Here is a 27,730-nt window from a genome sequence, read left to right as displayed (position 1 = left end):
CATAAATCCCAATACTCCATTTGAGTCTGGCAGCCTTTACGACTCTGTACCCATGATCAATACCTCCCTGTTTGTCTGTTACTTTCATATACCCATCATCTCAGACCTACAGCTCTCTCTGACACCATCTCAGAGCCTACTGAATCAATACCCTTCTGTGTATGACAATATCATAAATGCCATCCCCCTGAGATCAAGCCTGACACTATCCCAAACATATCCCCAGATCTATGCTTCCTTTTCAACCTGCTACCATCACAAAAGCTGTCACCCTCTCCCCAACCAACATTCCTTTTCCCAGACACTACCACAAACCCTTAGCTGGGTAATTTAGGGCAGATCACTCAGGTAAGCTAGGTGGTGCAGGGGACAGAGTACCAGCCCTAGAGTCAAGAAGACTCATTTCTGAGTTCAAATCTGGCCTCAGACACTTATTAGCTATGTGACCCTGGACAAGTCACTTAACCTTGTTTGCCTCAGTTTCCTCATTTGTAAAATGGGGGGGGGGGAAGCAAATGGTGAATTATTCCAGTTTCTTGCTCAAGGAAGCCTCAAATGGGATCATCAAGTCAGACTGAATAACAACACTAACTTTTCTGGTTTTTGGTTTTCTCATTTGTAAAAATTATAGAACACAAAGAGGAGAAGATTGACATGATCCCCAAGATCTCTTTCAGCTTTCAAATGCTATGATCTTTTACTGGATGCCATCACAGACCCCAATATTGCCTTCTTGTCCTGACACAAACTAGAGAAACACAGAATCTCAAAGTTGGAAATAATAACAACTGATATTTATTGAAAACATATAAAACATTTCAAAGTTTGCAAAGCAGCTTATTCTTACCCCATCACCCATTTGATACACACAATAACCCATGAAATAGATATTAACATCCCCTTTTATAGATGAGGAAATTGGGGCTCAGAAACTGAAAAGCAATGGCCTGTGGTCACACAACTCTCATGCATGACAGGTGGGATTTAAAACTGGGTCTTCTTAAATCCATATCCAGCCTTCTATCCACTAGGTCACACTTTAGATCACTTAGAAAGGACCTTATTGTATTTATCTTTACCTGAATTTTATCTTCTACCCTTTTCAGGATCCCAAACAAGAGATTATCCAGCAACCATCTGAAGACCTCTAGTGATGGAGAACTTGCTGATTTCTAAGGCATCCTATTCCACTTTTGAACAGATTTCTAGGAAAGTCTTCCCTCATTGAGTTTAAATCTATCTTCTTGGTCATGGTTTCCCTGCCCCTATCTCTATCCCAATGGCCACTCCCCACAAACTCCCAATAGCTCCTTGTTTAAGCACAATAAATCTAATCCCTCTTTCCCATGACAGTCATTTAAATACCTGAAACCAGCTGCCCCAGTCGCACCTTCTGTTCTCTAGCTTAACCATCCCTACTTCTTTCATACATGATCTCAAAAGGCCCTTCACTATCCTGGTTGCCTTACTCTGGATGCTACCTAGTTCATCAGTGTCCTTACTAAAATATAGTACTCAAGACTAAACAACAATATATATGCAGGCTGAGGAGAGTAGAGAATGGTGGTATTACTGACTCATTCATTCAGGATACCATGGCTCTTAAAGTAGTCTTAGATTACATTTGCGATTTATATTGTTTGCAATTCACCAAAACCCTCATATCTTTTTTCTATCCAAGCCTGCCCTCCATCTTGTACTTAGTAAGTTTATTTTTGAAGAAAAGTGTAATGACACTTATGGTCATTGAATTGAATTTTACTTGGTCCAATGTTATGGAAAGTCTAGATCTGACTGTTGTTCAATATGTTGTTTATGATTCCTAGTTTTGTATCACCTGAAAATCTGATGAACATGTCTTCTAAACCCTTATCCAAGTCATTGATAAAAATGTTAAATAGCCAAGGGCTAAATTCAGATCCCTTGGTCAGTCAGTTGAAGACACTTCCCTCTCCAGTCCATCCTCCACAGAAGCTGCCATTAGGAGACTCCTAAAGCACAAGTCTGACCACTTCAGTCCTGTGCTTAAGAAATTCCGGTGGTTCCCTATCACTTCCGGGATAAAGATGCATTCTTCTGTTTGGCATTCAGAGCCCTTCGCAATGGGGCTCCAGCCTATCTTTCCAGGTGTAGTGATTCATTATTGCCTTTCACCCATTCTACATTTCCAGTCAAATTAAGTATATGTTCCTCATATATAATATTCCATCTCCTTTCATGGTTGATCCCCAGTGCCTTGAATGTTCTTCCACTTTGGCTCCAAAGCCTAAACAGCTCTAGTCCTCTCCAACATGTTAATTTTCCTGATCCTTCCCCTCCTCACCCAGAGTCTCAAAATTATTTTGTATTTCCTCCTATGTTTATAAATTACTTTGTATTTCTTTCTATGTATGTAATTTTTTTTTCAGTTAAATGTAAGCACTTAGAGGGCTTGAAAATTTCCTTCTTTCTTTCCATCTCTCCCTCTCTCCTTCCTTTTTTTCTTTTCATTTTTCTCTCTCTCTCTCTCTTTTTTTTTTTTTTGTATATCCACTGCCTAGGAAAAGGCCAGACATATAATTGGTGCCTAATAATTGCTTGATTTATTAAAACTGGTCGATGGGTGACATGCAGCTTTCGTGGGTCAGGTCACTCAAGCTTTTTGGATCTGCCTAACTGGACTAGCGTCCAGCCAATATCTTTCTATTGTCTCCTAAAATACAGATAAACTAAATCGTATAAGTAAACTCTATCTTCGTCTCCCTCTCACCTACCAAATTAATAAACCCTTTTATAACCAATCATCCCCGGACCAAGCACCACACAGTCCAGAAAGGCTGTGGCAAGGAGGAGGAATGGAGAGGGAGTAGGGGGTCTTAGCCCCCTCCTCTGGGACAAGTAGGACTGGGGGAGAGGGGGTCTCGGGTGACAGGCTGTGGAGAGGAAACGCGGAGGGGGAGGGCTGGCTCCCCTTAAGACAGCAACTCCCTTCCTTCCCCTCGCTGCCACCTTCGGTTGCCATGGTAACCTCCTCCGCATTGCAGAGACGCCCCCGCTCCTCCACAATCCCCCAGGCTGCCTCTGTGGGGGTGAGGGGACGTTTTGGGGAAGAGAATGGTCTAGGTCGAATCTATTGGCTGTTGCTGGGAGGGGGGTGTAGGAATGGAGAAAAATTAGTCACATGCTCACCAATCAGGGGAGGGGGGGACCCAAAGGGAGGGCGTTTACCTGGGGGCGTGGCCCACCAGGGGAGGGTCCCAAGTACTGACATAAGCATGGGTGGGAGGTGGAGGGGTTCGGACGCTCGCTTTGGTTGGGGGTGGCAGCGCAGGACTTGTAGGGTGGGACACTGTTTCGCCTGAGACGAAAGTGTTGGCTACCATGGTAACATCCTTCCTGGCCAGAGAACGCTCCCCCCTTGCTGCCCTCCCCTGGGATAGAGCCCTTATTGTCCCTTTACCTTCAGAATGGGGAGACTGGAGAGAAGAGAGCAGCCTCAGCCTGAGCTGTGGGACCCTCTCCCCCAACGGAGACACCCAGAGAGAATCACACACATCCTCTGAAGTCACTCAAGCCCACAGGAGCTTGTACATCAGCAACACACAGTAACACAGTAGCAATTCACATACATAGTATGTTACAGTCAAGCACAATGTGCTACAGTCAAACACATAGTGACACCCTGTCACACAGCAGCAGCATAGTAATTTCACACACACACACACACACACACACAGGGGAGACCCAATAGCCCTTTTTAAATATAGTCACACAACATCAGTATAGCTGCTCAGCAGGGGGCAACACAGGGCCACAGGCAGTCTCATAGATACAGATGCAAATAGGCACCCATGGTCACACCACAATGGTTACAGTCAAAACCATAAAACCATAGGTTAGGCAGAGCCATTTGTAAATAATAAAGACATAAAAATCACATATTATTTAGAGACTGGAAGGACTTTAGACATAATTTAGGAATTTTACACATGGAAAAACCAAAAGAAAGCAACTTGCCCAAGTTTGCACAGTTAATACATGGCAGAGCCAGAGTTAGAACCCAGGTCCTTTGACTCCAGATTCAGTCATCTGAGATGGTTACAGTCCTAGGGTGACACAATCACAAAGTCATACTAATTGCTAAGTTGCACAGTTGCACAGTTTCACATACAAGCTCTCCCTCTAGAGATAGAATCATTAGGATTGGAGTCCGAAACTGGCAAAGGCTTTAGAGCTGAGAATAAGGCCGAGCCAGGGGAACATCAAACCTGCTGAAAGTTATGAGGATGCAGCCATGAGGTGGAGGATAAGGGTGATTTAGCCAGGACTGCTCAGTCTCCAGGCCTCAGAGATGTCCACCTCCAGTTGATACTCTAATGCAGCAGATGGGAATGGATGGACAGGAGGAAGAATTACCCCCTGCTCCTGCCCCTGCCCACAAAAGAGGGTATTAAACAAAAGAGTTGGGTGGGCATTTCCTTGGCTCAGGAAAGATTTAAACTTGGGATGTTTTAGATATGTTTTAGAGGTTTTTTCCCTTCTCTCATCATCCCTTTTCCTCTCTTCCCCCTCTTCAAAATGTTTCTAATGGGCTATGAGGGAGGATTGTTTAATAATCTCCCTAGCTGAACTTGAGAGACGTGTGTGTGTATGTGTGGCAGAGAATGACAGAGTTGGAAGAGATCATGGCTTCAAACAATCTTATTTTACAGATGGGGAAACTGAGGCTTGGGGCAAGATCAGTGTTACACAGCACTTTTGTTACCCAGGACTTGAGCTCAGGTGTCCAGGTTGCAAGGACAGCTCTCTTTCCTTAGCACAGTGCTACTTCCCATTTGGGGATCCACAGTCCCATGTACATCTACCTAAACCTCATCCCCCTGTCCAGAAGTGACTGCCAAGGCGCCATCCTTCCTATCAGAACAGGATCAGGAGCAGAGGAAAGGGGGCTGCTGTCCCAGGTGCTGAAGTAAGAAACCTCAACGACACTTTCGCTGGAAAGACCTAAGATATCATGTAGTCCCACCTCTCCGTGAATAAGAATCCCTTCTACAAGACCCTAAGCAAATGGTCAGCCTTCATCCTCATCCAGCTACAGGGAACCCGATACATTTAAAAGCAAATCATTACATTTTTGGAGAGCTCTAATTGTTAGGAAGGTTCTTCCTTAAATTGGGATGAAATCTCTCTCTAATAACCACACACTGTTTCTAGTCCTGCTCTCTGGAGCCAAGCATAAGAAGCCCAATCCTTCTTTTCCATAGATATCCTTCAGATACTTGTAGGTGATTATCATACTCTACCCCTCCTCTAAACTAAACACCTTCAATTTTGGATGTGGTCTCCAGTCCCTTTTCCACTCTGGTTCGTCTCTGAATTCTCTATAGCTTGTCTTCTTAAAATGTGTCTCCAGAACTGAGCACAATATTTCAGATATGTTCTGACTGAGGTATAGGACAGCTGGATCATCCCGTTCCTCTCTTTGGTTCTGTCCTTTCCTTCAGATTAGCCAAACTCCTCAGACCTGGGGAAAGGAGAAGAGAACAGTGCCTCCACCTCCAGTGATATCCATGTTCCTCAAGTTTTTTCCTCCCCTTCCCAGAAGCTGAGCTCCAGGCACCTGGATACTTGGCATCATAGGATTTAGGCCTGAGGTCTGATCCCAGTCATCCTCCTTTGGGAGGTCGGATAGGCCTGCTCCCGGTCCATTTTATCTGCTCTGACATTGACAGTAGGGGTGTTGTCAAGCAATAACATGGACATTGCTCTCTTTGGATCCAGAGGTAGCTGAAACTACTGCCCAACACCACCCTTGCCACCACCAATTCAGTCTGACTCCTGGGGTTCAAATCCCAAATCATCCAAAGTCTAGTGCCCCCAAACCCTGAAGCCCTAAAGTCTTTCTTAAAAAGTCATACCCAGCATTGAACATTGTAATCCAGAAGAAGTCTTCTGACCAAAGAGAACAAGACTATTGACTCCCTTTCTGGTCTCCTGCCGCTTCTCATACATGACATTCCACTTCTTGACTCCCCTGCCTGGAACGCTTTCTTGCTTCACCTCCACTTCTTAGTTCAAAGCCCAGTTAAGCAACACATTCTACATGAGGGTTTTCTACCTTCTTCCCAGCTTGTGGTGCCTTCCTATCTTGCATTTATTTTGTACATATGTACAAGCATTTCCCTTAAAATACTGGCATCTTGAGGATGAGGATTGTTTTAGTTTTGTCTTACTCTACTTAGCACTTAGTAAACTTTTGTTTACTTAATAAACATTTGCTGACTGACTGATGAATCTACTGTATGGGCTTGGGGCTCCTTCTCCCCTGCCTGCTTCTCCCTTTCTCATGAAAATCTCAAAGTCCAACTACATCCAACCTACATCCCAGCTTCCAATTCACAACCTCCTTAACCCCTAGCAAACTCCATTCCTCCCCTTACCCTGACCCAGCCCCAAATCCTCCAACCCTCAACATCTCATACATCAACTCCTTGACTCACAGTCCTGCTCCCTTACTCCCTGGTCCCCTACCCCCAAGCACATAGACTACATTCTTACATCCTGAGTCCCCTGGCTTAACTTCAACCCAGCCCCATTATTCCTATGACCATAGTATCTCTGAGAAAGCATGAAAAGACAAAGCACTCCGAGAAGCCACCCTACCCAAGTTCTATAAAGTCCCTGCCCTACAGAAGGGAAGATGAAATCCTAGTGAGGCTAGCACCCCCCTTCCCTCACAGGATATATTTTAAGGGAGGTGGGAAGGAGTTTTCCAACAGCCACCTGGAGCTTTGGGGAGCATTTCCCCGGAGTCTCTAGATTCCCTCCCTCTTATCTTTCCCCCTCTCCCCAGTTCCTGGCGACCTAGTTTGAGATTGGCTGGGGGAGTTGTTGCTGTTCTGAGAAAAAATAAGCAAGAAGAGGTTTTAAAACAAAACCAGCTGGCGTCTGGGGTGTCACAGACCTGTAGCAAACAGGGGGTGGCAGTGATTCTGAGTGTGATGGGTGTGTATATGTGTGTAACATAAAGAAAGGAAGGAAGAAAGGAAGGAAGGAAGAAAGAAAGGAATTGTTTGTGGGGTGTCTGTGATGTGTATGGGCATGTGATCCCGGGTGACTGTACATTTATAGCCTTATGTTGCTACACATGACTAAGATGTATGTGTGACTGATGTAGGAGATAGAACTTCCTGGACACAGAGCTGGCAAACCTGTGGACAAATCCCAGCGCCTCCATTCACTTACTGACTGTGTAGCCTTGAAGAAGACCCATTCCCCATCTCTGGACCTCAATTTCCTTCTCTGTTGAATGAAGAGGTCAAATTAGCTGGTGTCTAAGGACTCTGCTATTCTAATGATCTAAGACTGATCTGTATCTGACTGTGAGGATGTCTATGATTTGTGTATCTGCCTGAGACAGAAACAGAACAAATCGATTCTCTCTTTGATGGCAGCCTCTCAGATACTTGAAGACAGTGACCTTCCTAAGCTGAATCTTCTCTAGGCTAAATATACCTGTTTCTTTAAACTTTTCCACCTATCATCTAGACTCTAGTCCCCTCCCTAAGTCTGGTCATTTTTTTTCCTGTACTTTCTCCAGCCTATCAGTATTGTCCTTAAATGTGGTGCCCAGGCCTGAACACAATACTCCAGATGTTGTCTGATCAGACCAGAAGACAGTGGGGCTATCACCTTCCTTCCTCTGGCCACTGCTTCCCCTTTCACGAGCCTGAAGACTGTGTTAATTGTTTAGGCTGCCATGCTTTGTTGACTTACACTGAGTTTGAAGTCCACTAAGACCCCTAGACCTTTTTTCATACAAATGGCTACCTTGCTACATTTCCCCCATTCCCACATTTATGCGTGTGTGGTTTTTTGTTGTTCTTTACCCAAAGTGAATGGCTTGAAATTTATCTTTATTAAAATGTATATTCTTAAGCATGATCCATCGTTTTACCCTCATGAAAGCATTTGTAATCCCAATTCTGCAAGTGTGTTGCCTTTCCCTCCAAGCTTCATGTCATCTCTCAATTTGACAAGCATGTCATCTATTTCTTCATCTAGGATAGCGACAAAAATATTGAATACAACAGGGCCAAGAAAAGAGCCTTGCAGCATACTGCTAAGCCTCTCTAGGATGACATTTATCCATTAACCACCAATCTCTGGGTTCAGTTCCAATATGTAGTTCTAATATGTACCTATAAGTACATATATCATAAGAAACTTTGTCAAGTGGCTTGTTTAATCAATCACTGACTCAACCAGAAAACATTTAAACATAATGTGTGCCAAGCATCATGCTGGGCCCTTAAGTCCAAGGGTACTATGTTTACATCTTTCCCTTGATCTACCATCTAGCTACCCTGTCACAAAAAGGAAATGAACTTGATCTGGCATGGCTTGTTTTGGATGAATCCGTGATGACTCTGTGATGATAGCTTTCCTTTCTAAACACTCACAAACCATCCCTTTAATATACAGTCTATACTGTTTGAATACTTCTCCTAACAACAACAGTACCCACAGTTACCTTTTATATTGCATTTTAAGGTTACAAAACATTTTATATATTCTATCACCTTTGATATTTGCAATGAGATAGCTCGAAGACAGTGACCACATCCCTTCCTAAGCTGCATCTTCTCTAGGCTAAACATGTCTGGTTCTTTAAACTTCTCCACCTATCATTTAGACTCTAGTCCTCTCCCCAGCTTGGTTATTTTTTTTCCCTGTATTCTCTCCAACCTTTCAATGTTGTTCTTAAATGTGGTGCCTGTGAGAAAGCTCATAAAGGTTTTATTGTCAGGTTCCCTCTTCTTTCTTCTTTTGAAACTCAGAACATTTGCACATGTTCATCCTAAAAGACTCCTCTCCCATTCTCCCCAGTTTCTCAAGAAGCCCCAGTGATGGTTCAGCAACCATACCCACAAGTCCTTTCAGTCCAGTAAGACAGTTCTTCTGGGCCTGGTGACTTGATCTCATTGAGAGTAGCCGAAGTTGCCCAAGTCTGACCATGTCACCATCACATCCTCCCTCAATAACCTTTGCTGGCCCCCTACTACTTCCAGGAGCATATACAAAGCCCTCTAGTTGATATTTAAAAGTCTTTACAAGCCGGCCCCAAACCATCTTTCCAGTCTTGTTGACACAGCACTTTCATATACTCTACTGTCTAATCAAATTTGACTTCTGGCTGTTGCACTGCTTCCCCCTTTCTCTTCTCCTTCAATTCCCTAATTTCTTTCCAGATTTGGCTCCCACTCCATTTCCCACAGGACTTTTCCTAATTCCTCCATCTACTAGTGTCCTCCCTTCCAAAATCTCCTTGTGGCTGTATTTGCCTGCATATAAAATGTATAGACATGTCTCTCACATGTCCAGAATATAAACTCCTTGAAGGCAGGGGCTATTTCCCTTTTGTCTTTGTGTGCCCAACACCTGGCAAAGTGTCTGGCACACAGGAGATATTTAATAAAATGCCTTTTGATTTTTGATTGGTCAGTGGATTGAAGACTTATGCATGAGTCTGTATGGTTGTGTACCTGACTAGTACAAGGGTATTATATGTGTGACTGTGCCTGATTGTCTTTGAGCGACCTCTTAGGCAATGATATCTATGTTTTTGTTCCTCTGAGATTGTATGTTGCATGACTGTGAGACTCTGTGCTTTAACGCACAGTGCTGGGTTTCCCACTGAAAAGCCTATTGGCAGGTCAGAGATGCACATATTTACACTTTCTCTCTCTGTCTCTCTGTCTCTCTCTGTCTCTCTGTCTCCCTCTGTCTCTATCTCCCTCTGTCTCTATCTCTCTCTGTGTCTCTGTCTCTGTCTCTCTTTCTCTGACACACACACACACACACACACACACACACACACATATGCTGCTAGTTTTGCCTAGGCCTCTATACAGGTACCTGGCTACTGCTGGTTCTCACCTGCCCCAAGGGTCTTGCCCATTACTACCCTTACCTGGCTGGGGTAGCTGTAGGGAGCTCCGGCTTCTCTGGGTCAAGCCCACGATAGCTGCCATCTTGGCCCCCAGACTGCTGCGGCGTTTCTTGGCAGTGCTGGCTCCAGCTGTGCCCCCAGCCTGCTCTCCGCCACCACCAAACACCTCACCGCTGATGCTGGAGCTGCGTACCACATTCCGGGAGGACGCTGCTGGACCTGTGCCTGGTTCTCCATCAAACATGGTCCTGAAGGTGTTGGGCCCACAGGCAGCACTAGGAATAGGAAGGAGAGGGACCACTTGTCACCACAGCCCTCTCCCCAAGCCCAAGTCTAGCCTCACCCTGAGCCTACACCTGCAGCTGAAGGAGAGGGACTAGACCTAGGGCAGGGGTCATATGTTCTTGCTGTCCTGAGAGCTGGTGGTAGTTCCATCGGTGTACTCTGGGGATGAAAAAACCAGATAATCCATCTCTACCTTAGCCTGGAGTTTGCTTTAGAGCTCAGGGGCTTCCTGAGCACAGGATCATGTTTTCCTGCTCAGAACAGAGCCTCCTTTAAGACATTGTCATGCCTCCTTGCCCAGGGCTAGGGAGAGGGGATCCCTAAAGGTAAGGCTGTATGTCCCTTAGGGTGCAGGTTTAAAAGTCACCTTTGCAAGTCCCCCTCCCCAACCTGAAGTCCAGCACAAAAACCAGAGGCAGGCTGGTCAGTGACTACCACCTCCAGGAAGTGCCAAGAACAGGTAAGGGGTGGAATCCCGCTCCGCCAGCATGGTGGCTCATTTTTCTTCCCCCTTGTGAATAATTGACACCCCTCCTCTTCTCATTGGGCAGATCCTCTGACTTCCAGGAAAGGTAAACTGTCAGCTTGGCCCAGTGGAAGCTACTTCATAATCTCTGAATCCTAGGGATCAGACAATATCAAAATGTACCTGAGGAACCTGACCTATCTGGGGAATTTGGAAGGGTGAGGACAGCAGTGACCCAGTCACCTAAGCCCCAGTACATTCAGTCCACAGGAAAGTCGTGTAGATGAGAACTGGAAGGATGCTTAGAGACCCTAGATTTAGAGCAAGAAGGGAACTTCAAGGCTAACTAGCCAATTCCACCCTTTTTACAGATGGGGAAACTGAGGCTCAGAGAAGTTGTTCCTTGCCCAAGGTCACAGAGATAGTAAGTGGAAGAGGGGAATTTGAATCTAGGTCCTCCATCTCCAAATCAAGTGCTCTGTTCACAACATCATTTCACAGATGAAGACGCTAGGGCCCAGGGAGGGATAGGGACTTGATCAAGACCACAAAGTAAGTCAGGGGGACTAGAACTAGGCCTCCTAATTGCAAGACTGAGGCAAGCACTGCATCAATGCTACCACAGTGCCTGGAGCATAGGAGGCACTTTATAACTACTTGTTGACTTGACTCCTTGATATGCTCCCTTCTTTTCTTCCCTGTTTTCTTGGTCTTCATGCACAACCCTGGGGACTCAGGTTTCAGGGGCTTACCATCCTAGGAAGAAAGCTCACAAGGCAGCTTCTCTCCCCTTGAGGGAAGTACCTCTACTCCCTTAGCACTCTTTCTAGGCCTTCCAAAACCCTGACCCCTGCCTAGGCCTACCCCATCACACTCATTCTCCTGGATCATAGGAAGGGGATGGGCTGGATGGGTGGAGCTGAGGGCAGAGAACAGAACACAGATAATATGCTGTCATAGCAGGAGAGAATTTTAGAACTCTGAACATAGAATATTAGGGCTAAATGGAATCCTTGAACTTAGAATGTTTAAAAATGGAAGATAAAATGTCAAAGCTAGAAGGGACCACAGAACAGGGGACTTAGAATGTTCAAATCAGATGGTACATTAGAACATACAATGTTAGGGCTGAAAAGGGCATGAACACAGACTCCACTGTAGAAAGTGATCTTTGAATGTAAACACAGAATGTAGAGGTGGAAGGGACCTTGGAACACAGAACATAGAGCATCACAGCGGGAATGAATTTAGGACGTAGAACACAATGTCAGAACAGGAAGAGGATGGATACAGGATGTTAAAACAGAATATAAAATACAAACTAAAAGCAGCCCGAGAACACAGAACATTAGAATGTAGATTGTCAGAGATGGAGTCTCTTTAGACTGTCCTGTCTAATACCCACATTTTATAGATGAGGAAGCTGAGGCTCAGACAAAGATAGAGATCTAGAGACCAAGAACCAAAACAAATATACTCAGTATCTATTGAGTGGATTTGATAACCCATTTTTTTTTCACCCTTTCTTTCTCAGCCAGATGGGAATTTACTTCTTCCAGGGAAGTAATTTTCCCTACATGTTCCCTCTCCCTCCTTTAGGTACCCAGATAAAGAGCTTCATGTTAGAAGTCTTACCTGCTATGAAGTCCTTATCTCATTTCCACTTCTGCTGCTTCCTCAGAGAAAACCCTTAGACTATTAGAGTAGGAAGGACTGGCTCCTCATATCCTGTCCTCAAAAGCCAAGGACCACAGGGTCCTCCCACCTCCTATCCATTCCCCAGTGTCCCATTTCTGACTCTGGCTGTTCAGCCACAGCCCAAGGACTTAATGCTGAAAGACTTGGATGTGTGTTCAAAGACCTGGCATGAACCCATTTGCCCTCTGCCTACTCATCCCTCATCATTGCCCAGTAGGACAGCTCCCTCAGCCTTGGCCCTAGCCCCAGCCAATGCGGACTGGGGCTCTTTACAAGGCCCACACTTGTCAAGTACATCCATCTGTCCATCTTGACTGGTCAACCAGCCCTTCCAACAAGCCAGCAGGGCAGCCTGTTCCCTAGGATGAACTCATCCTCTTATACAAGCCTGAAGGATCTGGGAACAGAATGTCAGAGGTGGAAGTAGATCTTACAGATCATCAAATCTTACCCAAACTCCCCCATTTTACAGATAAAGAAAACAAGGCTCAGAGCTAGGAAGGGATCTGCATGAGATCACAGAATAAGTTAGGAGTAGAGCCCAGACTGAGTTGCAACAATGAGGGAGGCTGAGTTTATATTCCCAGTCCCATTACACAGATGGATCAATGAGATTTACCTCAAAACATATGACAAGTAAGAAGCCATCTCCTAGTATAACAGCATCTCCTCTCCTGCCATCAAAGGGTCAGGAGCAACAACTTCCCAGACATGCCTGTCTCTCCGCACGCACACCCTGAGCTTCTGTGGGCTTTATCTTTAAATCCCAAGAGCTAAGAACAACAGCCTTGTATGCAGTAGATGCACAATAGATGTCTGTCTGATGTTGATGTGCCCTTTCCCCCCACTTCTTGATAGGTATGGGGAGCGGAGATGCGGCAAGCTTCTATTCCACTTAGAAAGCCTCTTACTTATTTAATTGCAAGAGTGACCCATCCCCTTCCCATTAAAAAAAAAACAAAACCAAAAACCTTAAACTCACCAAACTGAAAAATGCGGGTGCGGTCCTTGGCATCCCCAATGGAATCAGCGCTGCCACCGCTGTTGCTGGGGGGCCCTTCCCAGGTGCTTGTTCTCCTGAAGCATTGGAACCGAGTCTCTGATTTACCAGCTAATTCCACTCAGTTACCCCAGAGTGATCAGAAGGGCTTCCCTGAGGGAGGAAGGGTTAGAATGAGGAGGGGCCCCCAGGGCTGCTTCTTGGCCAGAGCCCCGCCCCATCCATGTCTAATCCAGGGGCCCAGAGGACCTGGCATCCCCTCTGCCACTGCCTGAAGCAGACATATCACCCCAGTTGGGGTTTCAAGAACCAACTGTGGAGAATGGAATCCTGGGTTCATCTGCCTAGCTTTAGGCCTGCCAGCTCTGCTGTTAGGTACAGACATGGGCCCCAGAGGGGATAGGCTCCCCCAGTATACTCCCCCTATGACCCCAGCTCCTTACTAGCATCAACTCCCTCCTGCCTGGGCTCCTCCCAAGGCTGGAAGCTGGGGGTTGGGGACAGGGTCACTGTGGCCTCACAGGTGTGTCCAGGAAGCTGGTAATTCATCAACAACCACAAGCATACAGTGACATAAAGGCAAGCACACACACAGCACAGAGTGACACACACACACACACACACACACACACAAAAACACACAACCCAAGCAGATATACTCTGAGTACACACCCTAAGAGACCTAGAGATGGCCAAGGAACAGAACAAGGCTCTGGGAGCACGTGTCTGCCCTGGGTTGTAGGGAATGGTCTCCCCAGAGTCCAGGCCAACAGCTCCCTAACCAGAAGCACACACAGCGGGACTGTGACATGCACACTCACACACAAACACAGAGGGCTGGACCCACAGGGAGATGCTCATAGAGAGGTGACCATAGAGGCTTGCATGCAAACACTCGGGAAGACACACACAGACAAGCCAAGAGACACACAGGCATGCAAGTGCGTGTGTGCACACACACACACACACACACGACTGCTGGCTGGCATTGGGGTATCTTACCGGCAACTGCAGAGTCTGAGGGTGAGGTTCAGGCAGAGCTCTGAGCCCATGCGTCTCTTGCTCTCTCTCTCTCTCTCTCTCTCTCTCTCTCTCTCTCTCTCTCTCTCTCTCTCTCTCTCTCTCTCTTCCACACAGACATACACGTACGCTTGCAAGCACACACACACGCACATATACACACACTCACACAGAGCCTAGTCTGGCGGCAGGAGGGGGGACGACAAAGGAGGAGCATAGGAAGGTTTCCGGAGGGAGGGGGCGGGGGCGGGAGCAGATCTCATCTCCATGGCAACCATGCTGACCCAATTCTCCAGCCCGACCCGGGAAGGGATTGGAGCTGGGGGGTGCGGCCCAAGTTGGGTTGGGGTTCCTTGAGATCCCATTTTCTCCTCTTTTCTTGGGACAGAAACTCAAACCCAGATAGCTGAAAAGGTCCTCAGAGATTATCCACCACCATACACCCTTCCACCTTTCCATAAAAGAAGAAACTGAGGCCCCAAAGAGGGGCACAGACTTGCCTAAGATCATAGAATCTTATACGTCTATAGGATTTGAAGGGTCCTTAGGCATTCAATAAACACATATTAAGCACCTACTCTGTGCAAGGCACTTTGCTATGTAAAAATGAAACAAATCCTGTCCAAAAGGAGATTATGTTATTGGTCTAGTCCAACTGCCTCCCACTTACAGAAGAGTAAACTGAGGCCCATCGAGATGAAGAGCTCAACCACAATCATACAGCCAGGCTAGTAGTAACTCAATTAGGAATTAATTTAGTAGAGTTCAGGGACAGGAAGGCAAGACTACAAAGCTTTCTGGCAGAGCTGGACAGGCAAGGCAGGGCCCAATACCAATCTTCTGAACTGGGAGTCACAGATCTGGCATCTCCCATCCCCGTTGCCAGAAGAGTCCTTCTTTCCTCCTGTTTCCCTCCAGTTATCAGCCCTCAGTGTTGATCTCTCCTTTGGGTATTTCCAGGCTGAGATATAAAAACACATGGCTGGACAGAGGGACCACAGCTAAGGATGTGTCTGTTCAATTCAACAAACAGTTATTAAGTGCTTACTGTAGGCAGAGCCCTGGACTCATTGCTGGAGAATAAGCACATTTTAGATAACACAAACTCACTTCCTACTCCTGTGGAGTACATAAGTCTCACAGAGGGACACCAACAGACAACTATACCACAAATTACTACCTCAGAGCTTTACAGTGTTACAAAATTAAATAGTACTAACATGACATCTGAAGAGGGCGGTCATTACCCAAGTCAGGACAAGGCTTCCTGGAAGAAGTGGCATTTGGATTAAGCTTTAAAGAATGAGTGAATTCAACGGAGGGAAGGTAGACATTTCAGGCATAGAGAAAAAAGGAGGAGCATAACTTGAAAGCAGGGGGCATGAAGCTGTGGAAGAACTTGAGTGACAAGAAAAGAGGTTTGAATTTTAATCTGTAGGCAACAGGGAGCCACAGAATGTTCTTGAAAGGAAAGGGAATTTGATGATTTCTTGTAGGGGATGTTCTGGAGAGCTTTGTAGGGAAAACAGCATGGCATAGTGGACAGAGGAGTGTATTTGGGGATCACAAGGCCTGGGTTTGAATTTGGGCTCTGAACACTAGTAGCTAGCATTTATGTAGTGCATCAAATATGATCTCCACAACAATGCTATGAAGTAAGGTGCTATTATTATTTCCATTTTACAGGTTAGGAAACTGAAGCACAGACAGGTGAAGTGACTTACTCAAGGTCACCAGTAACAAAATAATTTAATTTCCTGGAGTCCCTTCTTCCCCATATGTAAAATAAGGGATTGGATTAAATGATTTCTACCATTTCTTCCAGCTCAGAATATGCACTATGAGTCTTTTGTCAAACTCAGGTTGTTCTAGAGGGCCCCTGAAATTCCTTTCCACTCTGAATTTTTCTGTTTCTCATCATCAGGAAGATAAAGCTGTATTAGATAAGTGACAGAAAGAAAATGATAAAACTGGTTGGAAAACTATTGAATAGTGAAGGTGGGTGGTAATGAGTGATTGAACTAAGTTGGTGGTAGTGAGACTAGAGAAGACACCTTCAAGCACTCTTAGGGAGTTTAAAATCTTTGGTGATTGATTGGATATAAGAGATGAGAGATAGGAAACAGTAAAATATAACCTCAAGGCTGGAAACAAGGGAATTCAGGTAGATGATAGAGCCACAGCCAGAAAATAGCAATGCCAGAAGGAGAAGCAGTTTTAGAGGAAAAGAATAAGTTTAGTCTGAACATGATGAAATTGAGATATGGGACAAGATATCCAGGTGACCATGTCCTGAAGGTTGTTAGAGTTGTGGATCTGAAACACAGGAAGAGATCAAAGCTGAAGATGGCTATTTATGTAAAAAGTTCTTTATTTTTATATAATCAAGATTTGGGGGCTTATTTGCATGAAGCCATGAAAGAGAATGAGACTGCCAAGAGAGAGACTATATATAGAGAGCAAAGAGTCTTGTGGACTACTTGAGTTTAAGGTGTGGGAGTAAAAAGGGGTTAGCAGAAATAGGGAAAGATTGGTCAGAGATGTAGGAAGACAAGAGGAGACCTCCCCTCTTCCTTAAGACAAAGAAGAAGAACACATATTGTTCTTTGTCCCCTAAAAACTGGACCGTGGTTGGAGTCAAAGAAACTGACATTGGGAATAGGAGACTTCTTGGCCAAACTGAGCCCCTTGAATGTCTCCTTGGGTGAGATTTGGGGGAGGGGAAGTGGGTTAAGATAACAGGCCAAGTGACCAGGGTCTTAGGCTAGTGTTGCTTCTTCTAATTGCACATGACTCAAGCCAGGGCAAGCAGCAGTATAATGTTTAGAGTCCTAAGCTGGGGGCCAGAAGACTTAGGTTCTAGCCCTGGCTCTGTTGACTTGTGACTTGATCTTGGATAAGCAGATCTTTTTTTCTGTGTATCAGTATCCTCAGCTATAAAATGGGGGAGGATTTAGGTTGGATGATTTCTAAGGTTTCTCCCAGCACTGGTATTCTATATACTGTGTTCTAACATGCTGTGATTTTCCTGTCTGCTTTAGGGGGGACCAGTGAAGGAGGAAAAATTCTCTTTGAAACCCAGGGATCAAGGAGGAACTGAATGTGAGGGAACCTTTTCCCTTAAGGGACCCATGGATTGGATCGGGGAGGAATCAGGAACTCCAGGGTTCAGTGAGAGTCCAGGGATTTGAGAAAGATAGACTAGGTTCTGAGGAACTGGGATCCAGGCAGCACCATGGACAGCGGTCGCCAGGCAGGCTGGCAGGCAGTAGGAAGAGGAGCCAGCAGGGGGTCCCTGGGGCTTCCCACCAGGCCTCAGGCCCTGCCCCCCTCCCCTCGTCCACAACGCAAGTGATCACAGCTTGCAGCCTCATCAATATTTCAAAAAGTAACTTTCTTCAGGGGCAGAGCCTGTTACAACCCTCTTTTCCCCTCCCCCACTACCCAGGCAGCTTCTCTGCTGGAAGGAGAGAGGGAAGTTATCCTTGCTTCCCAGTCTAGATCCTACAGAGAGATAAACACAGACTGTTTGGGCTGGAAGGGCTCTTAGAGGCTATCTAGTCCAGTCCCTTTCTTTACAGATGGGAAACTGATGCCCAGGTAGAGGAATTGGTTTGCCCAAAGTCATACCCCTAGCTTCAGACCCCAGATCCTCCAACTCCAAGTCCAGTGTTCTTCCCACTAGACAAGCTGTCACTCCTCAGAGATAGCAGTAGTAAAGTTTGGAGATTGAAATGAGGGAGAGAAGGCCCAGAATGGGATTTTTTTGACCCCCAAGAGTATGGTGCTTTGAAATTCTAGAATTCTAAACCCTCAAAGATGAAGTTACTCCCCCAAAATCATACAGAGGGTCTGTAAATGGCAAACCTTGGACAAGAACCCATCTCCTGATTCTGTCAAGGGTTCTATTCTGTACATGCTGCTTCTGCCTCCCAAGGAGTAGGGAGAGGAAACCTGGGGTGGGAGGTGGAGAAGGAGGAAAGAGCACAATTTCTTCTTTGGCAACTTTGTTCCTATCACTTTCTGCCTTTTCCTTTCTTTCCAAATCTTTTCAAGGCCCAAGGGGAACTCTACCTCCTCCAGGACACCTTCTTTGACTACTACAAGAATTCATAGTGAACTCTCCCTCCATCTACTACCACCATGATAATTACAGTAACTTACATTAATATGAGCTCCCAGTTCCCATAGCCCTGACATATTCCCTACTGGAATATATGCCCCCAAAGGCAGGTTCTAGGTCTTTGCCATCCTCAGGAGGCCCAGAGGAGGTTTTACTGAAAGGTGGACAAAGAGAAACTAGCCCTGAGCCCAGCCAGAGTAGACTGACTGAAGTTTAAGAGAGCTAGGAAGTATAGGTGACTAGCCCACTCTTAAGCAGCAGCTTAGTGGTTAGAGCATTGGGTCTGGAGTCAGGAAGAACGGAGTGAAAATGTAGCCTCAGACAATTACTAGTTGTGTGACCTTGGGCAAGTCAGTTGATATCTGTTTGCTGCAGTTTCCTCAACTGTAATTATAATTAGTAGGCAACAAAAGGAATGGGAAAATCTTAAGCCCCAGATATTTTCTGAACCATCACATCTGGTCTTCAGAAGCACTCTACCTTACTTTCTTCAGGGCTGAATTCCATGGAATTCTAGCCAGACTGGAAGGGGAATAATCTGCGGAGAGGGAACACTGGTGAAGCTGGCTGAAAAATCCCCTTCAGTGTAAACAGAATGGGATAATTTGGCATAGTCTGTAAATCTGATGATAGAGAGCTACGAGAACATTCCTCCAAGCATTCCTGAACCAGCCTGGGGGCCACCTGACATTCCTCCATCAATTCAGGCCAGCCAGAATTAAAATTAAATCGATCTCTCCTTCTCCAAGACCCCCAGCTTCATCAACAAGGCTATAACTGAGCTTGCCTTGGGAGAGAAACTGGGGAGGGAAAGAGACCTTGGGGAATGGGCCCCCTGTGAATGGCCCGTGTGTAAACAAGGCTGTTCCCAGGGGCTCCAATTGTTCTCCATCTTTGTCTAAGGAGAGCTATGGAGGGAGGGGAGACCATGGAAAGGATAGGTCCATAAGGAAGAGCAGAGGGCCTGCTTCTGGGCCTTAATCATCATCATCCCCCCTGGTATGGTATGTGTGTGACCCAATCCTTACAAACAGACTCACAGAATCACAGACAGTCAGATCTGGTAAGGGTCTTAGGATTCAATTTAAGAAACACATAGCACCTCCAATGTTCAAGGTGCTGAGTGTTGGGTATATGGAGGCAAAAATGAAACCATCCCTGCCCTCAAGGACCTTACATTCTCCTGGAACACAGAACATAGAATGTCAGAGCAAGGAGGACTCATAGAACACCTTTAGAGCAAGAAGAGCCTTAAAAATCATTGAGGTAACTGAGTTTCATAGAGGGGAAGACTGGCCCAAATTCACCCAGAGTAGGGATTCCAACCCAGATCTTCTGATTCCCAGTTCAGGGCTTTGGCCACTACCCTGAAAGTGGAGTACACCAAAGCCCTTCCCATTTAGCCTGCCATCCCCTCCTCACTATGGCAAGGGGGAGAGGGAGAGGAAAAGGGAGAGGGAGAGAGGGAGAGAAAGGGAGGGGGAGAGAGAGAAGGAGACAGAGAGGGATAGAGAGTGGGGGAGAGGGGGGAAGAGAAAGTGGGGGAGAGAAAGAGAGAGAGGGGAGAGAGAGAGAGGGAGAGAGAGAGAGAGAATATGAGCTTGTTAGCTCCCTTTGATAGACGGGAAACTGAGGCCAGAGTAGGGAGATGAGAGAACCGGCAGTCTTGGAGAAGGGGGAAGCAGAGGATCAGGGAGGGGCAGAAAGGGGACAATCAGGCCAGGCTGAAGTGAGAGCACTCACATGGTGCTAATGAAATAAAACCGCCAGTGCCCCCCTTCCCCACTCCTCCCCTCCCAGGGGACCCTCTTGGCTCCAGCTGATGCAATGCTCAGGCTGGCTAATTGTTTTTGTCTCCCTCCTTAAAGGGACCACAGCCTTCAATAGGACTATCCCTATTATTCATCTTCTTCCCACGGTACCCCCCCATATACTCCTGCCTTTCCCTGTCAGATGAGATGGGGCTTCTACCTCACCCCAAAAGGGGACAGCAAATGCTCAGGTCTGCGGTCTCTCTCCTAGCCCCAATATTCTGTGTTCTGCTCTACTACAATCCTTTCAAGTTCTGACTGTTTTTGTATATCTTGAAATCTTATATAAATGTAAGTTGTTATAATTACTATTTTTTTTTTACAAGGGGAGGCCTCTATATCAATATTACCTCCTGCCCTTGGGCTGTGGTGTTCACAGTGATTCTGAGGGCAGGACTCAGGTGTGAGTGCTCCCAGGTTGGGGATTCCCTCTGTAGCACAGGGGTACATAATCTGATATATAACCACTGATAGGTTTCAAGGGGGTCTGTGAAGTTGGAAAAAAATTCATCTTTATTTTCACTATTTTCCCTTTTATTTTCACTAAATTTAGGATTCCCTTCAATTATTTAAGAATATTATTCTGAGAAGGGATCCAAAGTCTTTGTCAGGTTGCCCAAGGGGTCCAGGACACAAAAATGTGAAGAACTTCTGCTCTAGCAGGATGCTAGTGGGTCCCCACCTGTCTTTGCTGCCGGATAGGACCTTGATGTCCTCATGCAGCCATACTCAACCTCAGTGACCTGGGAGCAGCCAGTATACCTTTTGGGTATCCTGATGGGGTGAATGGGAAGAGCCAGACTCTGAGTGCCTGAGCCCTTTCATCCCTTTGTCTGGACAACTAAGGGTTCCCATGGCCAGTCAGGGAAGGGATTGAACTTGGCCCCGCTGGAGCAATAAGTGGAAGATGCAAGGAGGAAGATTTTGGCTCATCATAATGAAATGCTTCCAATAATCACAGGGCTAATGAGAAGTGGAATGTGCTGCCTAGGGGGATAGTGAAATACAAGTCCCTGGAAGTCTTCAAGCAGAAGGCTTGGCTGATTCCTCTCTTGGATTCTAAGGACTTTGTCACCATGGCCCCTCATGGGCAGCTTTGCCCTTTCCTATTCCCCCTCCTGCTGCCTTTTGTGTGTCGGCTTCCTCCTTTAGAATATAAGCTCTTAGACAGAAGGGACTATATTTTCTTCTGGCTTGTGTTTGTATCCCCAGTCCTTGGAACAACGCTTGGCACCTAGTAAGCATTTAGGCCACGCTTGCTGCCTGTGGAATGACTACTTGTCATACCCACCTCCAGGGTTCTAAAGCAAGCACTCTGCAAACCTTCCCTCTGTATAAGTGGGAGTTGTTATTATTATTTGTCATGCTTATAGAGGAGCTTCTTATTCAGGTATGGGTTAGACTAGGTGCTTTGGGAAGTTCTTTCCAAACCCCAGATGTGATGAGTGGCTGCCCTTTCCCTCACCAGAGGACACTTGGAGGGTCCAGGGAAGGCTATCTCCACACCCAGGCTCCCCTCAGAAACCCCTGGTCCTCTTTGGTATCTTGGTACTAGTCAGAGCCACCAGGGAGGGAAGTACTTACAGGGGAATCAGAAAAGGAATCTTGTAGGAGAGAGTGTTTGAAAGCAGAGAAGGGAGGGCATATCAGGCATAGGAGCCAGACAGTAAAAAGCCATGGAGGTAAGAGATGGAAAAGCATCCATGGGGAATAAAACATAGGTCCACCGGACTGGAAAGTAGCATGTACTGGAGAGTAATGAGCAATCACTGGAGATATAGATTGAAGCCAGATTGTAAAGGGTTTTAAATGCTAAACAGTAGTGTTTGTATTTTATCCCTGTGAGATTCCTAGGGAGCCACAGAAGCTTTTGGAGCAGGGGAGTGCCATGGTAATACTACCTTAACCCCAGTTTCCATGACCCTTTGGGTGGAGTCTCCTTTCTCTGTTCCCACTGTGCCTTCCCTACATCTTTGATCTGGAGAATTTTTCCATCTGAGAATGCCAGCTGGGAAGGACCTTAGAACTCAGCTCATTGAAGATGCCAGTTCTGGAAGATTCCCTAGGTACACAGATCATAGAATGGAGGAGGGATCATATCACAAAGAATTTTAGGTCTGGAAGGGATTTTTGAACAAAGACTGAGCTGGAAGGTACTGTAGGACACAGAATGTCAAGGCTGGAAGGGCCCTTAAAATAGAGAATTTCATAGTTTATGGGAGCCTTTGAAATAACTGAATACTATCTCCTCAAATTGCAGATAAGGAAATTTGGGCCAAGAGAAGTGACTGGCCCAAGGTCATACAGTGAGTTAATAGAAGAACTAGGATTGGATCTTGGGTCTCCATCTCACTCCCAACCCATATCCCAACCACATTAGTTCTTCTCCCTCATAGCTAAATGGCAACAGGGTAGTGAAGGCATGTTGGCCCCAGACTGAGTATCCCGGAAGAGGCATGTATATTTGTATGTTTGGAAAGGGGGGAGTAATCCATATTTTAGGTGGAAGCCCAGCTGGAGACATGAAAGCAGATGGAGGTGTGACCAAGGACAGTTTAGGCACAGATAAGGCTGTCTCCTGGAGTTCACCTATAGAGCCGAGAAATGGGAGGAATGGAAGAGACGAGAAAGGGTAGTCTACAAGGATGGGACCTGCTCAGAGCCAGGGAAGTCTAGCCCCAAATCTTGACCTATAATCCAAGGCCTTTGGACCCAGAGTCTCCAGGCTGAAGACCATCCCCTGTTACTGTCCCCAACATCTTCTCTTCCCTGGAGCCTTCTCTCGATACACATGTCCATCCCCCCAGGAAGCTCAGGCCTTATTAACACAGTCTAATTGGCTGCAGGCGGAGGTAATAGCAGGGTTGGGAGGAGGGAGTTTAACCTGCTTGTGCCTGGGCCCAGGGGGATAGAAGAGGGCCCTTAGGCTTTAGGGATGGAGAGAGAGTGATAGTGGCCCTCATCTATGCAAGGGAGGGCCTATGGTTCAATGCAGATCTGCTTGCTTTCCTGGGAATTATCAATTCCCTTAATAGCTGATGGAGATACCATCTGGGCCAGCGCCCTGCATCTGAGAAGGATTCCTGGGGACCTGAAGATTACAGAGGAGGATTATTTACTATGGATTGCATCAAACAAACAGGACTAGCCCTGAGAACTGATAGGAGCTATTAGTAAACCCACGACAAGGGTGGTCAGAGAAGATCTTAACTTGGCAGTCTCCCCAACCTGTCCTCAAACTAGATACACAGTGCCTCCAAACATACCCAGTAATTTGCAGAGAGCAGGTGCTTAAGAAAGCTTATTTGAAACATAGTGTTATGTTGGGCTTGGTCTAATGACTTGCTCGGTGATTGTGGCAAGTCACTTGCCCATTCTGAACCTCAATTTCACCAAGTGCAAAATGGGATCAATGATACTTATACTGACTACCTCCTGGAGTGGTTAGGAGGGTCAGATGAGTATCTGACAGGTGTTTATCCAGTCTCTGCTTAAATAATGTTAGAGATGAGGTGCTCACTATCTGCCCGTGAAGTGCTATTGATATAAATGGGATGTTAGCAATGGATTGAATTAGAGCTTGATTAGCACAAACTGTTACAAATTGTAAGATCAACAATTAATTTCAATAACCATTTATCAAGTGTACTCACTTTATACTTGGCCTTGTCCTGAGGAAGATGCAAAATACATAGACAACAGGAAGCTTGCCCTCCAGTCTACCAGTATCAATCCAGATTTTATGGTTGGAGAAGACCTTACACATCAATTAAACTCAAACCCTCATTTTGCAAATGAGGAAAATGAGGCCCAGAGAGGTTAAGTGAGTTACATGTAGTCACACAGGAAATAGCAAGCCCCCAATTTCAAATTCAGGCTTTTTTTTTTCATTACTGCATAATTCATCTCAAGACCAAACTCACTTCTATCCCTAACTGGAGCCTGATGGTGGGGGGATAGCAGGGAAAAAGCAGATTTGGTCACTTCCATCCTGTCATAGAGCCAATATCCTACCCCACCCCCATTCTCCATTGGACTCATTGTTCCCTCTGACTCCACCTTCTCCCTAACATAATCTCAGCCAAATCTTCTCCTCTCCCATCCTTTGGCCTCCTGAGAACTGACACACACACCCGAGGTTTGAGTCCTTAAACCCACCTTCCAGATATCTTTGCTCAAAAGGCATCCCACAGAAAATGAATCCAAGCTTCCTCCTTTCCCCAGGTAGTGCAGTGCACAGCGCACCAGTGTAGGAGTCAGGAGGACCTGAGTTCAAATCTCACCTCAGACACTTGACAGACACTAGCTGTGTGACCTTGGGCAAGTCACTTAATCCCAGTTGTCTCATCCTGGGTCATCTGCAGTCATCCTGATGAATATTTGGTCACTGAATTCAGATGACTCTGGAGGAGAAGTGAGGTTGGTGACCTGCACAGCCCTCCCTCACTCAAAACAAAGTCAAGTGCAAGTCACGTCATTATTTCTCTGATGGCATGGTTTTCTTCGGCAACGAAGAACGAACACACATAAGAGCCTCTGGAAGGAAGAGAGCCAATAGCCACCCCCTCCCCTACTGGAGTAACAGCGGGTACCCTTTCTGGTGTATGGAAAGCTGAGCTGGGCCACCACCCACGCGGCCGCTCCTATCTTTCAGCTTTGTCCAGTTGCTCTGAGTCAACCGGCTTCTCTCAGGAGCCGGGGCAGCTCCTGAAAACCAAAGGACCTTTCGCTCTGTGTGGAGGTCAGCCCTTTCTCTTCCCCTCCACTCTTTCCTATCTTCTTCCTCTGCTTTGGTGGGCCCTTGGTTGGGGGAGAGAGAAGACGAGAAGAGGGAAAGAGGGAGGACCACTCCAGACGCAAATCGGAGGAAGAGATCTCAGCGCGTTACACAGAAAGTAGCTGATTTGCTGGTCCCCTCGTTTTCCAGGGGAGATCTCTAAGAGCTTTATAAACAAGACAGTTGTTGCCAGTTTCCACAAGGGCTCAGGACTCGACCTCTTGGGAGACTGAGGATGGTGTGGAGGGAGACCCTCGGGGACCCCAAAGAGGCACCATGTTTCCCCCACCCCACAAAGCCCATCTCACTCACCAGCGCTGGCGCCGCTTCGAGAACGCACACCCCCAACCCCAGCTCCAGCCCCACCTCCTGCCCCACCTGTGGCCCGCCCTGTCGGGGCCACAGCCACCTCCCAGGCTGGGCGGGGCAAGACCGGAGAGGCAGCCCTCGGGGAGGGGGCTGTTGGCTTGGACAGGGGGAATGCTGAAGTCAAAGCCAGACTCCCTCTATCCCTGTGCCCTCGTTGTCTGCCAGCCATACAGGGTTTGGGGAGGAGACCACAGAGCGCAGCGGGAGGAGTGGGACTTTTTACGATTATTCCTCAGAGTGTTCCGAACTAAATAAAGCCGGGATGGGAACAGAAACAGAATCGGGACCTCCAGACAGGACGATCTGAGCATCTCTGGGTAGCAGTCCCAGCGAACCCGGCCCAGGCCTGTTCCCAGCCACTTGGCATAGTCCTCTCGACTCCTCTCCTCCCTGAGGAGCTTTCCCCCTCTAACCCTCATCCCGGTCTTTCCCGGACCTTTCAAAACCCGGGCAACCAGGGGGGCCACCTCCTATTTATGGTTTCTCTGAAATGTCTCTGTCCCTCCATTTCTCCATTCTCCCATCCTCATCTTAGGGCAAAAACGTCTGGGAAACGCAGCCAGGGTCCTGCCTCGGCAGAGAGACAAAAGTGCTCCGACCTTCAGAGACGTACAGTTTCACAATCCCCTCCCTCCTCCCCAGTATTATCGATAGAGAAACGAACGCCTTGGAACCAGACGTGGGCCCAAGCCCAGACTTTGCCCCTTGATCGGTGATTGTGGCTCCCCTCCTAGGGCTTTGCCCCCCGTGCCCCCCGGAGGATGCTTTAATCCTCCCACTGGCAATGATGCCCTCAGTCTGGGCTCATTGAACAGCTCAGCCTGGTGTCCCCGGTCGCTCTCCCACCGTGGCCCCGGGCTAGCAAATGCCTGGCGGGAGACATCGTCTCCTTCTCTAGTTGGCTATTAACTGGAGAGGTGCCCCAGCTGTGCCGCGGCCCTCCGAGTTCAGAAGCCTTCCTGGCACCTCGTGGGCAGGGGAGCTGGCAGGTGTTGTTCTGGCCTTGCCTTCTGCTGCCCCACCGCGGAAGGCACGGGAATCGTAGGCCTCGGGCTCCCACTAAGGATCTTTCTCCTTCCTTCCATCCGTTCCTAGCTCCAACCAGACCTGGATCTGACCCTCACCTAGAGGCGGACACCACTTCCCAAGCCTCACCTGAAAAGGTGTGCCCCTCGAATTTCCTTTTCATATGGTGGCCCCCCAAAGACTGTTCTCAGTTAAAGGACCTGATAATAACATTAATAACTTATCAACAAGCATTTATTAAACATCTCAGTGCGTCAAGTGCCGGGGATACAAAGAAAGGCAAAAACAACAACAAAAAAAACCCAATTCCTGTCCACACGGGGTTTACATTCTGATGGAGGTGACACCATGGCAACAACTCTGTACAAGCAATATATAGACAGAATAAACTGGACGTTATCTCCGAAAGAAAGTGCTAATTGGATATGGCTCCTTGTAAAAGGTGGGGTTTTAACTGAGACTTGAAGAAAGCCAGGCAGAGACTCTACGGGCTTTCTAGCCACATTAACAGATAGCAGTGTTTGTATGATTATTCTGATTTTACAGATGAAGAAACTGAGCCTCAAGGAAGGCCACTGCTTTTTCCAAATGTGTCCTAGCAGAGACTCTGACTTGTCTCCTTTCTCTCTTCTATACCAGATGACCTAATTTCCCTTCCCCACAATCCCATACCAGCTTTTCCTAGCTCTAGGGCTCCTGTTCCCCAAAGACCTAACCGGGGAATACATTTTCATCTGTAGGAGTCTCTAGGTCCAATCCAGTCTGTACAGGGATGCTCCCAGATGAATCTTCTTAAAACCTGACTCTTGGCACTCCCTTTAGTAGATCCCCTTTACTTCCTGAGTTACAATCCAAATTCTTTTGTTTAGTATGTATAGCCCTCTGGGGTCCAGCCCAATTGGCCTACTCATCTTCCATTGTCCGAGATCTGTACTCTCCCAAATTCTGGGTCTTTGATCACTTTGTTTCTTCTCCCAGAAATGCTCTCCCTTTATCACCCTGCTGGATTCCTATCCATTCTTAGAAACCAAATTCTTAAATGTCAACTCCTTTGAAAAATACAAAGTTAGACAAGCATACTATAGGCCTTTGCTTATTAGCTTAAGGAGACTGAGGACAGGGCTTTGTTCTTTGTTCCTTAAAATAGTCTTTTGAGGTAAGGTAGGTACTGTTCTTCTCCATTTTAATAATGAGGAAACTAAGGCCCAGACAAGCGAAAGAATT

General features: G+C 46.7%; 1 protein-coding gene across 2 annotated transcripts in view; it reads right to left on the bottom strand.

Annotated features, from left to right (window-relative positions):
- RIMS3 (regulating synaptic membrane exocytosis 3) overlaps positions 1–25,475 on the bottom strand; it is a 35,122-nt gene extending 9,647 nt beyond the window's left edge. The window contains exons 1-3 of one of the 2 annotated variants that reach the window (XM_072609921.1): positions 25,424–25,475; positions 13,363–13,533; positions 9,953–10,206 (exon numbers count right to left, since the gene is read on the bottom strand). In XM_072609921.1, the coding sequence (XP_072466022.1) occupies positions 9,953–10,175 (223 nt within the window). In that variant the 5' untranslated portion in view covers positions 10,176–10,206; positions 13,363–13,533; positions 25,424–25,475. Of the gene's footprint in view, positions 1–9,952; positions 10,207–11,434; positions 11,628–13,362; positions 13,534–25,423 lie in introns of those variants that run through there. The other variant, XM_072609920.1, reaches the window with a different exon arrangement.
- Between the last annotated feature and the right edge of the window lie 2,255 nt (positions 25,476–27,730).

The sequence above is a fragment of the Notamacropus eugenii genome, chromosome 5 (assembly GCF_028372415.1).
Source record: "Notamacropus eugenii isolate mMacEug1 chromosome 5, mMacEug1.pri_v2, whole genome shotgun sequence".
In the NCBI taxonomy this organism is placed as follows: domain Eukaryota; kingdom Metazoa; phylum Chordata; class Mammalia; order Diprotodontia; family Macropodidae; genus Notamacropus; species Notamacropus eugenii.
Note: the sequence above shows the minus strand (reverse complement) of the source record. Positions and strands in the feature narration are given on the sequence as shown.